The 17,809-nt window shown below is 40.6% G+C and overlaps 1 protein-coding gene across 1 annotated transcript; it reads left to right on the forward strand.

Moving 5' to 3' along the window:
* Positions 1 to 853: 853 nt before the first annotated feature.
* Positions 854 to 5,772, forward strand: LOC134221744 (uncharacterized). The gene is made up of 2 exons (XM_062700930.1): positions 854 to 4,501; positions 4,684 to 5,772. Exons 1-2 carry the CDS (start codon positions 854 to 856, stop codon positions 5,770 to 5,772), a joined length of 4,737 nt encoding a protein of 1,578 aa, XP_062556914.1.
* The last annotated feature ends 12,037 nt before the right edge of the window (positions 5,773 to 17,809 follow it).

Below are 17,809 nucleotides of genomic sequence, written 5' to 3' on the forward strand. Positions count from 1 at the left end.
CCAGGCAGATTCGATTTCGTGGTGAAGAAATACTCAAGTTCTTAGCGGTGGTTACCTAGGAACAAACTGAACTCGTCGTTACAGTGAATGTGACTAGTCAGACTCAAATAAGTTCCGCATATTCGCGAGTGTGAAAACATAGGACCAATTCCATGCTACTGGATTTCTTTCTGTTGAAAACAATTGTTTCATACAGCGTGTCTGTGCGACTTTGTGTAAACCTGTGCCGTGTGGATTCGCTGAACATCAACAACTGCTTCACCTAGTGCGCAGTCCTAAAGGGCGTCAACGGTTAATCATCTTTAGAGATACACCGAGAAGTTTCCTTCCGCAAGCAACGCCGTAGCGATCGTTCAGGTTAAGTACGGTCAGAGCAGGTGAGTGGCCTTTCCCTTTCATTATTTGGCAAAATGGCTACTGCCACACGAAGCAAGAAGACGAAGTAGCTAAAACAATTAACCGCTAAACGGTCAAATTTGCTTCAATCGGCGCAATTAATTTGCGATTTTGATGAGCATTTCGATGCGTCACAAGCAGTCGAGATTCATTTTCGACTTGAACGATTAGATAAATTATGGGAGCAGCTGGAAAATGTTGATATGGAGCTCGAAGCAATTCGTGGTGAAGATCCCGCTGCTAATGAAACTCGAGCCACGTTTCAGAACCTCTATTATCGTTTAAAGGGTTCTTTAACAAGAAAGTTGCCAGCTCCTCCCCAAGTTAATCCCCCTGCTCCCGTACAACAACCTCAACACATTTCCATGTTTCTGGAGTACGCCTCCCGGAGTTAAAGATTCCAGAATTCGATGGGAACCCTGAAGACTGGGCTGGGTTTCATGACTTATTCAAGTCTATGATACACGACAATATCCACTTGTCCAACATTCAGAAGCTGCATTATCTGCGGGCTTCTTTAAAAGGCGATGCTGCTCGAATAATTTCATCCCTTTCAATCTCCTCATACAGTTACACTGTTGCATGGAAATTAATTACCGATCGCTACGAGGACAAAAATTTGTTAATAAAGCAGCATATTTCTTCGCTGTTTTCGGTTGCGCCGCTTCGGAAGGAATGTGCATCAGGTCTTTCCGAGTTGGCCGACGAGTTTGAGAAACACGTCAAGATTTTGGACACACTCGAAACCAAAGCTCAGCATTGGGATTCGGTGTTGGTGGAGCTCCTTTTCAGTCGTATGGATGCCGCCTCGCAAAGACAGTGGGAAAACACTCGCGACAAAACTGTTCGTCCTTCGTATGATAGCCTCATCAAGTTCATTCACGAATACTCTCGCACACTGCAGTCTCTAATGCTCTCCCAATCAGTTTGTGCATCAACATCGGAGGCTAAACTCACGAAATCGCGGCTTGTGTCAAACCACTCGGCATCGGAACAAGCACCTAAGTGCGCAGCGTGCAAACAGGATCATTTCTTGTTTCAATGCGAGGTTTTCCGTAACCAAACTCCTCATCAACGATTTGATTTGGTGAAAAGAAGTAATTTGTGCATAAACTGCATCAAGGTAACCAACCTTGCCAAAAACTGTAATAGCGGGTGCTGCAAGTATTGCCAGAAGAAGCACCACACCTTACTGCATCTCCCATCATCCGCTTCCTTGACTACGACTGGAACACCATCACACAGCCAACCCATTGAACAGACTTTCCCTGTGCATGAAACAAGCCCCTATCTACCGCTCGCTCCTTCGGTCCCTCGGTTTAATGGTGTCCCGGGCGTCACTTCGGTCGATCGTTCGTTCTCGCAATCGTCGCCGTCGGAAATCGTACCTCGCCTGCCCTCGTCGGGAATAGTCACGCCTCCATCCACATCCTGTCAAACCGTTTCACCAATCATTATTGGTGAAAGTACAGTGATTTTATTCACTGCTCTAGTGAATATTTACGACAACCTTGGGAATCGTCAAGTAGCACGTGCTCTACTAGACAGTGGATCGCAGTCAAGTTTCATTTCCGAGTCGATGTGCCAACGGCTTTCTCTTAACCGAACGAAAGTCAACATGCCAGTGAATGGTATCGGTCAAGCTATTGTCAATGTAAGATACGTAGTGTCGGTGACCGTTTCATCTCGTCTCAATAATCAACAATTCCCGTTGGAGTGCTTGGTGCTCCCTAAGCTGACAGTGAATCTCCCAACCAAGACTGTGGACATCAGAACGTGGCAAATCCCCCCACATCTGCAGTTAGCCGACCCGCAGTTTTACAAATGTCGTGGCATCGATTTAATTATCGGTGCCGAACTCTTGCCGCTCATTCTTCAACCAGAGCAGATTCCGTTCGATGATCAGCTACCACCACTTCAAAAAACAAGCTTTGGATACGTGTTCTCTGGCAAGGTTTCCACCCCAGCAGTAATCCCAGTTACTTGCCTTATTTCTACTTTGGATAGCTTGGACGCTCAAGTAAAACGGTTCTGGGAAGTTGAAAATTTTGACTTCGGCAAATGTCTCACCACCGAAGAACAACAATGCGAAGCACACTTCGCATCAACGCACTCTCGTAATAGTGAAGGTCGGTATGTAGTGCGTTTGCCAGTCAAGGAGGAGCTGCTCCCTTCAATCGGAGATACTTGGAACATAGCAGCACGTCGATTCTCCGCTGTCGAAAGGCGTTTCCGTTCCGACGAGACTCTACGCAAGAGCTATGCCGATTTTATGGAGGAATATGAGCGGCTCGGCCACATGGAGGAGGTGATGACTCGCGTCGCGTTGCCCCAATATTTCTTGCCCCATCATGCAATTCTACGTCCCGATTCGTCCACAACAAAAATCAGAGTAGTCTTCGACGGTTCATCGAAGAGCAGCAACCAACTATCACTGAACGATCTTTTGCTCACTGGACCTACTGTTCAGCCACCTATGATTTGCACCATAATAAATTCTCGTTTTCATCGATTTGTAATGAAGGCAGACGCAGAGAAAATGTTCCGGCAGATTCTTGTTCATCCAGAACACCGTAATTTACAGCAAATTGCCTGGCGACAGGAGGAATGCAAGCCGCTAAAGATCTACCGCCTCAATACTGTCACCTATGGCACATCTTGTGCCCCTTATCTATCCACACGAGTCCTAAACCAGTTAGCGGATGATGAAGGCAATGACTTTCCGTTGGCCGCATCTATCGTTAAGAACGACTTTTATGTTGATGACCTTCTCACTGGAGCCAACACCATCGAAGCTCTAGTTGAAGCCAGCACACAATTGGATGGTCTTCTGAAAAGAGGTGGTTTTACCCTCCGAAAATGGAGTTCAAATCATCCGAGTATCTTGGCCCACCTTCCAGAAAGTTTGAAGGAAGATCAAACGTCACTAGAACTCGATAGGTCGGATTCGATCAAGACGCTTGGCTTACTATGGTTTCCGGTAGCAGACGAATTCGGTTTCAAGGTTCCCGATCTCCCACCTTTGCAGCATGTTACAAAACGCATAGTACTATCGGAGATGTCACAACTATTCGACCCCTTGGGTCTCATTGGCCCCGTAGTAGCAAGCGCGAAGATGTTCGTTCAACAGTTGTGGCAGGAGAAATTAACATGGGACGAAGAGCTCCCCGAAACTCTACGATCATGGTGGCTGTCCTTTCGAGCTTCAACAAACATTATTCGAGATCTTCGAGTACCTCGATGGGTATTCGGGGAAAATACCACACGATTCGAGATGCACTGTTTTGTCGACGCCTCTTCGAAAGGGTATGGAGCATGTATATACGCAGTTTCAGATGGTCCATGCACGTCTCGAAGCTGCAACTTGTTGATAGCCAAATCACGCGTCGCGCCAGTAAGCGGTTATTCGATTCCAAGGTTGGAACTCTGTGCAGCTGTGCTGGGAAGTCAGTTGGCTGATCATATTCGGCAGAATACCAGATTCAACGCCAAGATTACCTTTTGGTCGGATTCATCGATCGTGTTACACTGGATTAGTTCTCCGCCGTCTTCTTGGAAGATTTTCGTGTCTAATCGGGTAGCAGAGGTTCAGAAGCTCAGCAATGGAGCTCAGTGGCGGCATGTCCCAACACTTGAAAATCCAGCCGATAGAATATCCCGTGGAGTACAACCGGAGGACATCATGCACGATGCACTGTGGTGGCATGGGCCGAAATTCTTGCTTGACGAACCACAATCCTGGCCAGATCCTATAATTCTGTTATCAGCTTTTGATGTTCAACAACAATCAACTGAGCAACGACAAACGGTTACGCTTTTGTGCATCACATCCGACGATTCGCTTATTCACGATTTCTCCCAGCTCTCGCATCTCCTCAGGATCGCGGCGTACTGTTTGCGTTTTCTCAGGAACTGCCAACTGCCAAAGCACGATCGCAATGTGGGATCAATCACTCCCATAGAATATGATAGCACCTTAAAATCTCTGATCCGAGTAGCGCAAGGTAAAGACTTCCAGCAGGAACTGCGCTTGCTACATAAGCACAAGGAAGATCCGCTGGCACTTCGTAAGGCTGATTATAAATCACCACTGAAGGATCTCGATGTATGGGTCGACGACTCCGGTCTTCTCCGAATCAACGGACGGCTGGCGCAATCTCGTGGTTCCTTTGACAGCCGCTTTCCAATTATCCTTCCGGCTGACCATCACCTTTCGAAGCTGATAGCCAACTCCATACATCATCAAACACTACACGCGGGGCCCACTCAATTACTTGCAACCATCAGGCAGCGTTTTTGGCCGATTCGTGGCAGAATTTTAGCTCGAAGGACAGTTCACCATTGCATGATATGTACTCGATTTCGTCCACCAGAAAGCAACCAGTTCATGGCACCACTACCGACAAACCTTGTTATAGCAACGAAAGTATTCGAAATCATGGGGTTGAATTATTGTGGGCCTACCGTTCGACAGGGAGAGGTGCTTCGGTAAAGGTCTGGGTCGCAGTGTACGTTTGTTTCGCCGTAAAAGCCGTAGTCCTTGACATTGTCGTCGGTTTATCAACGGCGTCGTGCGTCAATTCGTTGAGGCGCTTCGTGAGTCGTGTCGGGCGCGTCCGTACAATACACTGTGACAACAGCACCACGTTCGTTGGCGCGTCGCGCGAAGTTAAGGAGTTGCGGCAAGTTTTAGTTAATCAACTGAAGGGCACCGCCTGGACGACAGAATGTTTGGAGAGAGGCATCGAATTTCAATTCATCCCACCCCGTGCACCACACTTTGGCGGGCTTTGGGAGGCCGCAGTTAAGTCGTTTAAGCGGATTTTTCAGAAGATCATCGGGGTATCCACACATCACTATGACGACATGCGTACACTGGTAGCGCAAGCGGAGTGCATCATGAACTCCAGGCCATTGACGCCTCTTTCCAACGATCCGCAGGACCTCTCCGTCCTGACTCCTGGACATTTTCTACTAGGAGAGTCCATTTATCAATTGCCCGAACCAGATTTTTCCCAGGTGCCGACTAATCGTCTAAACCACTTCCAGGCCACACAACGTACCATCGCTGATCTTTGGAAGCGTTGGTCCAAGGAATACATCGGGCTTCTCCACCAACGACCAGCCAAGTGGAGGAAGACACCCACTGAGTTCCGTGTTGGCTCAATGGTTCTAATAAAGAACGACAACGTTCCTTCGAAGCAATGGCCCCTCGGTAGGGTTGTGGCTACCTATCCTGGCAAGGACAACATCGTGCGCGTAGTGGACGTGCGTACGCAACTTGGTATCCGACGTCGAGCTACGTCAGAGCTTTGCGTTCTTCCTATCGATGCCGACCAAGAACTACCTAAGATTGTCCCTACTACATCTTCTTGAAGGCTACGCTTCAATGGGGCCCTGGATGTTTCGTATGCGGATTACTCAGCCCTGAAATATTGTAACAACACACTCATACTTATCCTAAACATACATACTTACCTTGAACTTGAACCTAAATGAACAAACAAACAACAGATAAAGACACACAAACCATATCATGTAGCAGATAGACAAACCCAGAAATAAACAGTGAATTCAGTTATCTACAAGCAATTGAACGTGTTAAACGCTTTTACACTCGGTCCGAAAGAATCCTTTTATCCGATAAAAGTGAGTCCGCAGTAGTACAGTTCGCCATCGTTTACTGCATTATCATCGTCGTGCCAGCCAGATCTGGCAATATTTGCAACACTATCTGAAAGACATATCTTTGTGCATTTTATAAAGGTGCTAAAGATTCGTCTAGCGAGCAAATGTATGCTATTAACAATTCTCTATCTGCGTATATTATATTCGTATATTCTGGTTTTGATTTAGCCACGCTGATAAATGAATATGAAGTTTTTCGTTTCGTTTCGTTTCGAAAAATTTCGAATTAAATGGACATTAATTTCGTATCGTTTCGAAGTTTCAAAAGTAAATACATACTTCGTCTCGTTTCATTTCGAATCAACACAGACATTTTAAATTTCGTTTCGTTTCGTTAGGAAAAAGTTTCTTATCGCATACCCTTACCTGATTGTACCACTTGTTGGCTATTTTTAATCTATTCTGAAACATACGGGAAACAAATCATGTCTATTGAAGGACATGAACACCCATTTTCACCTTGTCAATTTCCTTTGTAATTCCGAGATATCTGTCAGTTTCTGATTGATTATTTCCTTTACGATGAATCATTTAGCATGATACTTATATCATCATATTTCCACAGCCTAAAAAGATTTTTGTAGCATTTAAAATCCGAAAAGTTATAAAAATATTTCTGGGGAAATATTCGCGGAATTTCTTCAATTTCTATAAACATTTCTCAAGCGGTTCCCGCAGTAATTTATTAGCAGATTTCTGCAAGGCTCTGAGATTTTCCGCAGGTTGTGAATTTCTGCAGGAATTCTCAGAGAAGTTTTCGCAGATATTCTCAGAGATTTTGGCTAAAATTCCAGTACGGTCAAAATAAAAAAAAACGGTAAATCAATTTCCACTAAAAATGTTGTCGGAATTTATGCATGAACTCTTAGAGAAACTTGCTACAAGAATTGAAGGAGAAATAACATACTAATAACGAACTAATTTTTGCTAAAGTTTACGCAAATTATTCTGCCAAATTACCAACAAATGTATGCTGAAATTTCTGAAAATATTTCTCTGTAATTTCCGAAGGAACTTACGCTACAAATCAGGATTCTGACTGGCAAATCAACGGAGCATCTAAGAGCATAAGCAACCATGAATTCAAATAATTGTTTTTACAGAAGTTTTGTTTAAAACCGGAGCTGTAATGTCTAATTCCTTAATCTCTACGCAAGTTTGTCTTGTGATCATTAATTACAACAAAGTTGCATAATAACAAGTTTATCTATGATCAATTTTGATCAAATCTGACCTGAACATTATTTGTATATCAATGTATCTTGTGCCAAACTTTATAAAGTTTGATCAACAAAAAAAAAACAACTGACAATAACGGAGCAAAACATGCCAAAACCATCATTTCATTTAAAAAGTGGTGCGTATTTAAATAGTTTTGGCTGTTTAGTTCTTGTTCACTTAGCTTCAGTACTTCTAGTGGTGATTAGGCCATCTAGAGTGGTTGTAATACTAACTGCGGGTTACTTAGTATGTAGAGAAAATGCTAATATAATATTAAGTTGAAAAGCAGGCTAAGTTCCAGTTGGAATGTATTGCCATTAAAAAATAAGAATATTATAAAAAACGAACTTGAAGAGATGACTTTCAGTAAAAAAAATGACATTTCACGGGTATTGGGTTAGAATTTATATCTAAATCGCTCGGATTTCGCGCGGAATGGATTTCATATCGCGTGGAAATGGCGCGGATTTGATTTTAGTCTGCGCGGATTTGGCGCGGAAAATATTTCAGGATCTCCGTAACAACCCTGAGATTGCTATTAAAAAAAATCAAAAGTCGAACGCTTTTTCGGATGTTCCGGAATTTCCAAAGGTCCACATGGTGGCTACCCGGAATCAATTAGTGGTCCTTGCATTGTTATAAATTCAAATCGACGAAGGTAATTAATTTGTATATAATTTTAAAATGATCCACATTGATTATATTAACATAGTTCATTTCAACAGCTTCCGTCAGGGGGATGTAGCTCAGATGGTAGAGCGCTCGCTTAGCATGTGAGAGGTACGGGGATCGATGCCCCGCATCTCCAAAAATATTTTTTAGATAAATGATGTAAAAGAAACCTTGTTGACGTTAATCACTCCATGTAAGTAAACAAGGTCCGTGTAGAACGACTTTTATGACGTTAGCATATCTTTTTCTCCAAAAAAGTTCTTATTCCGGTTTTCCAAATGCAACAGAAATTCATGTTTTAATGACTGTATATTTTTCACTAATCATCATCAGTTTGTCCCGTGCTGGCAAGGCGAACCAGGGAAGAAGCACGAGTCAGTCCGCGGTTCAGCTGCCTGAACGATAGCCGCGGATCAGGTCACCGCACTTGGCACCTTGAAGGTAGCAAAACAGGATTGTGAGCGACTCTACACACTGCCCGAAGTGTTCGCCTCGCCACTAAAAGTAATTTTTCGCGATAGCATCGAACTGCGGTCGCCCCAACTTCTGTGTGCACGCATACACACGTATGAGTGCATATTTCGTATTGGAACTCGAGTTACTCGAATTCTGTTGTTCCTCGCGAGCCATTTGGATGCAGTTGTCTTTTTTTTTATTCGAACGGTGACCGCAAGCCACATCCAAGAACCAGTGTGATTAATTGCCTTCTTCGTCGCGGGCGCACGTTCCCACCGAGACACATCTCGAATACCTGTACCTACATTACTTCTACATTTACGTGCAATGGACACGCGCGACAAGTCCCAAACCAAGTCGTCTTCCGCGTGAACCGAGCAGCAACAAGCGGGACGCAACGCATGCTATACGAAGCAATGTGCAAAACAGATCCACGCAAGCAACTTCTGGGGCTTGTTGTGTCGGGCTGACGAACGAGAAGGACACGGACACGGCAGCGTGGGTCTGAGTCTCGGGCTAGTCGGGTCGATCAAAATGTGACTCCTGCCTGCTCCTGAACCCAAGAGACCCGAAATGAAACGGTTTCTATAGTGCAAAGCGAAACACCGCTCACCGTCCGTGCTGGCGTGGTTCGAGCGCGAGACAAGAAATCCTGCATTATCACTCATTTATTCATCACCTTCTTGTTTTATTAGGTCGAAGACTGAATAATATCGTTCAGGTGGCCCGGTAGTCAGGAAATCTTACCTACATATATGGTGCATGTGAAATGTTATGTACATAACAACTAGGCGGAAGATACAAGTCAATCCTAAAAGTTTTTAGAATGTATTTACATATGTTTGAACTGTGTTCACTACCGTCGTCGGAGGTGACAGTGGGTCAAACTCTCGTGGATTGGTAATCGACGTCGGAAGTCAAGTCCGTTTAAATGGGCATTATTTAGTTCAGTATTGTTATTCTCAAGTACATTAAATCCGTATCCCAACTTAGAGCTTATTTTAAGTCCATTCCATTTATTTTGTTAGAGGTCAACAAAAATATTTAAGTTTTATTTTTTCCGTTTTAGTTTGGTTTTCATATTATCCCAATAAGACTAATTTAGGAAAAAATGGAGCTTAATGTTGTACGTATTTTTTTTTAAATTACTTTATTAGAGTAATTTTCTACAAATAAAATAAGTTCATCCCTAATTTCCATGTAAAAGACTTTGATTGCGATTGGATGAGGCGAACGTTTTCCCTGGAAAAATCTGTTATAATTTAGATAAGAAGAATCGTGGAAGCCATTGTCTTGCCCCAGTGTAATAGGTAGGTCCGCACAAAAGTCCAGCTAGAACTAATCCTGTATACAAGTTTTGAGATGGATATCTTGATAGAAGGCTTGGGCGTGGGATAAGGTAGCAAGGCTATAAAACAATATCATGCTGAAGGTGGCTTGATTCGATTTCTGGTTCGGTATGTACTACGTAAGTCTTCTTCTTCAATGGCTCTACATTCCAACTGGAACTTGGCCTAGCTTTTCAACTTAGTATTCTATTAGCATTTCCTCAGTTATTAATTGAAAGCTTTTCTATGCCCGCCATTGCATGAGTATGTATGTTGTGTGGCAAGTACAATGGATACACTATGCCCAGGGTGTCGAGAATGTTTCCAACCCGAAAACATCCTAGACCGGACCAAGAATCGAACTCGCCATCTCCGGATTGGCACGTAAGTATAATTTCCATTTAATTTTAAGTGCATTTAAAAGTCACAAAACCTTGTTGTCTTTATTAAGAGATTAGCAATCAATGTGAGGAGTAGGTAGTAAATATTGTAAGTTTTGTTTCTACACGTTAAAATAATTCGATATTTCAATTTATACAAAAAAAATCATCAACCTCTATTACAGAGGCAGATTTAAACTTTTCGGCTGATATGCCATCGACCCATTCGGAGCTTTGTTACGGGTAACCATTTCTAACAATTTAGGAACTGCTAATCGGGCAGTTGCACGTGTTCTTGATTAAGTGGCGATATGTGCAGTTACACATCCCGAGCTCCCAATTCGTCTGTATTTTCTCGTTGATTTACTGATTCACTCGACAGTCAAAAAGTTTTCATGACGCCTATTTGCCGCATTTGTAGTTTACAACATCCAAATGCGACTGGTGACTGGCACTAGTTGATTGCTTGGAAATATTCCGTAATTATTTGGTCACGTCATAGGATAGGGAGGAGGGATACATGTTTTATGTTCATAGAAGTTGAAACACTAAATTTTTTTTATGTTTTCAGAAGAAGATGGACTTTGTAGGGGTTTGCGTAGATGGGGAAATTACAAAATAATCCATCTATCATGCGGTGATGATGCTTTGTACGTTCATTAAGAAATGTAAAATAGCACTTTATGTGGATAATCTCCATTGTTTCCATCAAATCAGATTTTGTTGAATACATTTATACGCATTGTCACTGTTCCTAACGAAATTCTAAAGGAGACCCTTCATAAAAAAATATATGCTAGACCACATTCCTCGTCCAGTGCAACTTTGCCATGAACAAAAAAATGTGTTACCCATTGGTGAACAAGAACATAAATAAGCAGACATAAAGCATCACTGAAATTCAACAATCATAAGTATTGGCTGCTTTTCAAAAGAAAAAAATAAATAAAATCGAGATATGTGTATTTTGTGTGCTTTAAAATTTAAAAAACCAAGATTTCTTTTTAAAAACATCCTTAATTTTTGTTTTATAGCAAAAATATACTTCATTTCCCATACCACACCGTGTGAAATTTTCATGATTCTACTTTTTCTCTCGATGACAGCTGACAGTCTTCTCCTTCCCTAATGCGGTTTGCAGAATTTGGAGATGCTGACGCTCACTAACACCTGTATGAAACGGAAATTTTCGCTGCTATTTATATAATTTACATTTTCAGTAATTGAAACAGGGCAGACAAATTCAGGTCTTGATGATAACTAGGGAAGGGTCGATTGGCCGAAAACCCATTAGGCCGAAAGTCATTTGGCTGAATTTCACTAGGCCGAACAAACTATTAGGCCGAAACCCATCTGGCCTATAGTCATTTGGCCGTACGGGTCATCCGGCCGAATAGGTCATTTGGTCGAAAAGATCATATTGTCGGATAAAACATTTGGCCGAATATGATATTTGGCCGAATATGACATTTGGCCGAATAGGGCATTTGGTCGAATAGGACATTTAGCCGAATAGGTCATTTGGCCGAATAGGACATTTGTTCGAATAGGTCGTTTGGCCGAACAGGTCATTTGGCAGAATAGGTCTTTTGGCTGAATAGCCATTGGCTTAGCTTTAGCTTAGCTTTGACTGACATATCTATGGTTGCTACTCCGTGATTAACCAGAGTCAGTGAAATTGCACAAAGAATCAACTGAATGATAGACTAGGATTGTTCAAGCATTCTCAATGTGTAAGTTTCGTAGACTCAAATATTCAAATGATCAATAACGGCGCCGGCCACGTCCTTGCAGTCAGTTAGGAAGAGGGAAGGAATATTAGAAGGTGGTTTTTGCTGTTTAAAGACCGTGTTTACCTCTGCGTCTCCACAAAAACCACAGGAAAGGTTATCAGTTAGTTGGTTTGGTAGGCATCGTTGGATCTGGATTCACTCTGATAAGCGATACGACCGTGCCATTCTTTATACACAATGATTTTAACTAACCATGATTCGGCCGCACAAAGCAGAAAAAACTAACTACCTGCACACCGAGCAGGAACACGATCAAACGCATATCAATTGATTTACTTCTCGACCACACAAAGTACAACGTTACCAGATCGTTCGACGTGTCTACGAACCGAACATGGACAATAGTCACCATGCATGCCCGATGGCATATGTGGAAGATCGCGTTTTGGACCGAACCGACGTGCAGTATTCTGTACTTGTTTGCCCTCACTTGACCGGAGCAAAGCGCAATACAAGCGCATGATTAACCGAATATCAAATAGTGGAAACCGCCAAATGTTGAATGGCTAATTTCATCACCTTTTGTTGAACTTCCATAAGAAATGAACGTGCGTTCAACAATAGGCGATTTATCCTAGATTCTTCCTCTCACGACGAATAACACAAGCACTGTACTTACTTCCCCGATGGCTACACACTCAATACAAATTTTTACTTTCTGATTAATTTACTCACCCGCACAAAGCAGAACAAAATTTTGTTGACCGGACGATCGTTCTGCTTACTGGAGAAAACACGACCGAACTCAATACAATTTTTTACTTTCTCTCATTTGGCCGAATAACCTATCCGTGAGACTTTTCACTTTTCGTACACGTTTTTCAACTCTTTTGAACTCAAGAGAAAAGCATCATCAAATAGAATAACGCTATCAAAAAAAAATTTTTTTTTGCTCAATAGATTTTTCTCCACTGAATTCAGCTCGGGGAGAATGCTCCAAAACTGACCCCCTGAATAGCAGTGGCCAATGGCCATAATGGTGCGATTGATTTTCTGGCAAAGTTTCGCGATCCACTTCGTAGAGGGGACATTTTTCTATATTTCGATGCTCTATTGTGTGGGGCTGTGGAAAAAAAGGGTTGTGTCTACCGCAAGGTAGACGTTGAACGTAAGGCCATCGTTGTTGTGATTGACTTTTTTGCCGTCACTAGGCGACTGTGCTTAGTACTCCGATCTGCTTTATTTTGTATAGAAAAATGATCTTAAATATAATTGATTTATTTTCAATGATGCACCTTGACAATCATAATAAGCAAAAACCAAATCAGAATCTAGAGAAAAAATTTCACTTGACAGCTACCCATTTCCATCCATGCGAATACCTTTTTCCAGTGTTTCCTTCGGACGCGTGCTCGTGATTCCGCTACCGACGACGGGAATTTTTTGCCGTCACCAAGATTATGATTTGCTTTTTGAAGAAACATTTCATTCGGCTCAACCTTCTCTTCTATAAAATTTTGTACATATAAAAAAATAATCACAAACGATAGATACAGTGAACTCTCTAACTCGATGTACTGTAACTCGATATTTTCTCTTACTCGATGAAATTCAAAGTCCCTTGAATTTTGCATACTGCGCTACCTCCGTAAGTCGATAGCTCCCTTACTCGATATTCTCTAAATCGAAGTAATTTCCTAAAGCATTTTCACCTTGCTAACTTGATGTTGTCAGAATCAGTTCAAATGCACAATATATACGATGTCGGTCCATTCGTTGTATATGAATAAAAAATGATTTGTATATGGGAAAAATCTTACATGGAGGGAAGGGGGGGGGGTTGAAAAACCCAGAAAAATGCTTACGTAATTAGTGTACGGCCCCTAAGTGAAAAGTGAAGTGAGAAGTGAAAAGTGAAAAATTAGAAGTGAAAACTAACGAATTCTGAGTGAGAAGTGAGAAATAAGAAGCGAGAAAAGAAAAGTAAAAAGGGAAAAGTAAATTGAGGGGGTCAAACGCAAAGGGGTGTAAGTGACAAAAAACTAGTTTTGAGAAAAACGGGTGCAAAAATTTTCAATATTTTTTCGTCCCATACAAATCGTATGGAAGTTAAAAAAATTACTAATTTTCTGTGAATTTTCACATTTTTTACAAATAACATACAAACTATATCAATATGTTGCCGCAAAGCTCTAAAACCATTTTTTTGCTATAGTCATCTCAAATTTGACAAAAATGTCACTTACACCCCTCTGCTTCTAACCCCCTCAATTGTGAAAAGATAGAAGTAAGAAGTATAAAATAAGAATTGAGAAATGAAAAGTGAAAAGTGAGAAGGGAAAAGTGAGAAGAAGAAATTTGAGAAGTGAGAACTGTGGAGTGAGGAGTGAGAAGGGTTAAGTAAGAAGTCAGAAGTGAGAAGTAAGAAGTTAAAGATAAGAAGTGAGAAGTGACAAACTCGAAGTGAGAATTGTAAAGAAAGATAGAAGTAAGAATTGATAGTGAAGTGAAAAGTTTGAGAAGTGAGAAGTGAAAAGTGAGAATAGAAAAGTGAGAATAAAAAAGTGAGAAGTAAAGCCCGAAAAGTGTGAAGTGAGAAATGGAAGTGAGAAGTAAAAAGCGAGGAACAAAAAGTGCGAAGTGAATGGTGAGAAATGAAATGTACAAATGAATGAGAAGTGAAAAGTGAGGTGTAAATTGGATTTTTTTGACGTAAACTAAGTCTAAAGGGAAAGAGCAGAGCAGAATGGATACGTTTGCGTGCGTTTTGACAGTTTTTCCATGGCAAAACTGTCAAAACGCACGCAAACGTATCCATTCTGCTCTGCTCTGAAGACTCTTATACAGGGTGTCAAATGAAAATTTCAAAACTGGGGACCGTCACGAAATCATGTAAGATTTGTAACATTAATAGGTTTTTATCTTTCAATGGATTTTAATGATTTATATATCAATCGGTTCGTAAACTCTCCACCAATTTGCCAGTAGTATTGAAACTATTGATTATCAACGCTAATCTATTGAAAATTTTAGTTCATTCATGTATCATGCATCCCCCATACAGCGCGTTCTAATCCTTAGTAATTGCCTACTTTTAGGGTATTACCTATTATTTAACTGGGTTGTATAATGGGGTGGATTAGCCGCTAGACAGCGAAGTCGGTGTATTTTAGCTGGTTCACGAATTTGGGAACGCTTTTTTTTGCGTGCGTCATTAAGATGGCCGTAATAAAACTAGATCAACTAGATCTAAAATTATGTAGGTTAGGCGAAAAAAGTTTCAAAATAGTGTATGGGAAGGTCGGAAAAAACCGAAAATTTCCACATTTTAAAGAAACATCTAACATTTTGGCGAGGCAAAACGCCCTAGCGGCACTAACCTACAATGTACTTGCGTCACCACATACTATCCATACCAGAATGCTGATTCGCCGACGCGTGGTGCTTTGTTCCCTAGGAGCTGCCAGCTAAAAGGCGTTTTGCCTCATGAGTTTTCCGGCAACAGAATAAATATCACCACTTTTTTGAAATGTGAATATTATCAATATGATTGAGATTTTTGACCATTTTTGAATGGCATCAACTAGCTATCTTGTTTAACTGTTGCATAGTGTAAAAATACCCATGAATAGCGTTACAAATAAGACAATAAAGTAGTGTTTGCTTAGCTAGAGCATATTGCCCCCCCTCCCCTTCCCATAGTTTACGTCGAGCGGTCGTGTCTTGTATACAACTCAAATTTTTTTTTAACTTAATCTTTATTCCTTCCCATCATTCCTTCACCTTCCTTTCTGCTTTTAAGAGCTGCGAAATAAGAAGTGAAAAGTGAGAACTAAAAGGTAAAAGATAAGAAGTGAGAAGTGCTGATTCCGAACATTTCGTTTCTCCCTTCTCAATTCTCACTTTTCACTATTAATTTCGAGCATCTTCACTTAATAAGGAAATCAATTTTAACTTTTCGACCAAATGACATTCTTTCAAATGACCCTTAACCATATTTCTACATGTTATGAAAAGTGTTAGATTTTTTGGAAGAAAAATATAAATGTGTTCTCTATCTCGATACCTCGTACGGGAAAAGGCCCCAAAACGCAAATCAAATTATCAAAATGATTGAGATTTTTTTTCAATTTTTGAATGGCATCAACTAGCATTCTTGTTTAACTGTTGCACAATGTGACCAACAAGCGTCATGCGAAACGCGGGCCGCCTATCTGGATTGCGTCACTGGCTTGAAAATAGATCCTCCAAATTTCGCATAGATTTTGGCCCTTTGGCCCGAATTTCGCATAGATTAGATTCACACCAACGTGAATTCGAATGCTTTCCCGGGCACGGTCCGCATGATGTCCGAAAAAGGCTCGATCAAACTCTGTCGCCATATGTCACACATTTGAATAGCACTCCGCCCTTTGATATAAAATTGTGATTTCGTATAAAGGATCTATGATTTTTTTACAAAATTTATAAGAGTACGTATTCTCAAAAAAAAAAAAAAATACTTTCTCTGCTCTGCTAAGCTGAACAGCTTCTTATTTCGAGAACACATTTCACAGAATAGGCCTTGCAGAAAGCAGATGAGCCAAGATATGAGCTGTTGAATTTTATTTAGCACGTTCATGGAAATTTGGTTTCACTGTTTCGCAAAGCTGAATTTCGGCTTCTCGCTTTGACAATAAAGTTTAAATTTCAAAAAATGAAACTCAAACTTCATTGTAGAGATGAGAAGCCGAAATTCTGCTTTGTAGAACAGAGAAATTAAACTTCCATGAAAACACATACTTTTGTGAATTTATTTCCGTTTTTCCAGGCATTTCAAACCATCCCATCATTCGATCTTCTCAGCAAAGGTACTGATGAAAATATGATGGTAGGTATATTGATAGTTATCAATCGTCTTAGTAAACAAAGTGCAATGTTCGTCATGGAGAAACATTTTTTCACAGTTTTTGTAGTAGCAACACTTTCGCAACGTGGTCAAACCCGGAACAGCACCGGCTACCAAGGTCATAATCAAATGCTCAAATGATAATATCCCTTCAAACTCAAAGTGCGTGCCTTATAAAATCCTACAACTCATATGCATTCTGCAAGGCATATTCTTTGAAATTCAAACTCCATTTTCAAAGTGAAAAGTCGAAATTCAACTTCGCAGTATAGTGAATCAAAACATCCGTGAAAATACGCACTATTGTGAATTTAGTTTCGTTATTTACAACAAATGAACGTGCTAAATAATATCTTAAAAATTATATGTATGTTGCAAGATCCATTCTATGAAATTCAAACTTCAAAAAAAGAAAAACTTCAAATTCAAAGAATTTTGTTTAACTAATTTTATTTGCCAATTATCTAATACATGTATTCATCTCTTAGACTAGGTGTTCCGTGTTTTCTTAACACTATCATACTTATTTGCTATGTTATTTTTTAGTTATTATTAATACATTTCAATTGCCTCTGGCAGTTAGAATTTTTCCTCTGGTTGAATTGAACCATGTAGGAATTACAATGATTTCAACTTAAACTAAACTTAACCTATTTTATATTAAGAGTACAAGGAGCTAATCGTCGCAATAGAAGATTGCAACGATTTTTGTCTAAAATTGGAAATTATTTTGTTGGACATTTGTTGCAATGTCTCAATATTAGAAATTCTATGAAGTTCATTGGTACTATACCACGGAGGCAACTTCAGAATTATTTTCAGAATTTTATTTAGAATCCTCTGAAGTGCCTTCTTTCTGGTATTGCAGCAACTAGTCCATATTGGCACAGCATACAACATGGCAGGTCTAAAAATTTGTTTGTAAATCATAAGTTTGTTCTTAAGACAAAGTTTTGATTTTCTATTTGTAAGTGGATATAGACACTTAATATATTTGTTACATTTGGCTTGAAGACCTTCAATGTGATTTTTAAAAGTTAATTCTTG

This window comes from Armigeres subalbatus, chromosome 3, assembly GCF_024139115.2.
Source record: "Armigeres subalbatus isolate Guangzhou_Male chromosome 3, GZ_Asu_2, whole genome shotgun sequence".
Classification (NCBI taxonomy): Eukaryota; Metazoa; Arthropoda; class Insecta; order Diptera; family Culicidae; genus Armigeres; species Armigeres subalbatus.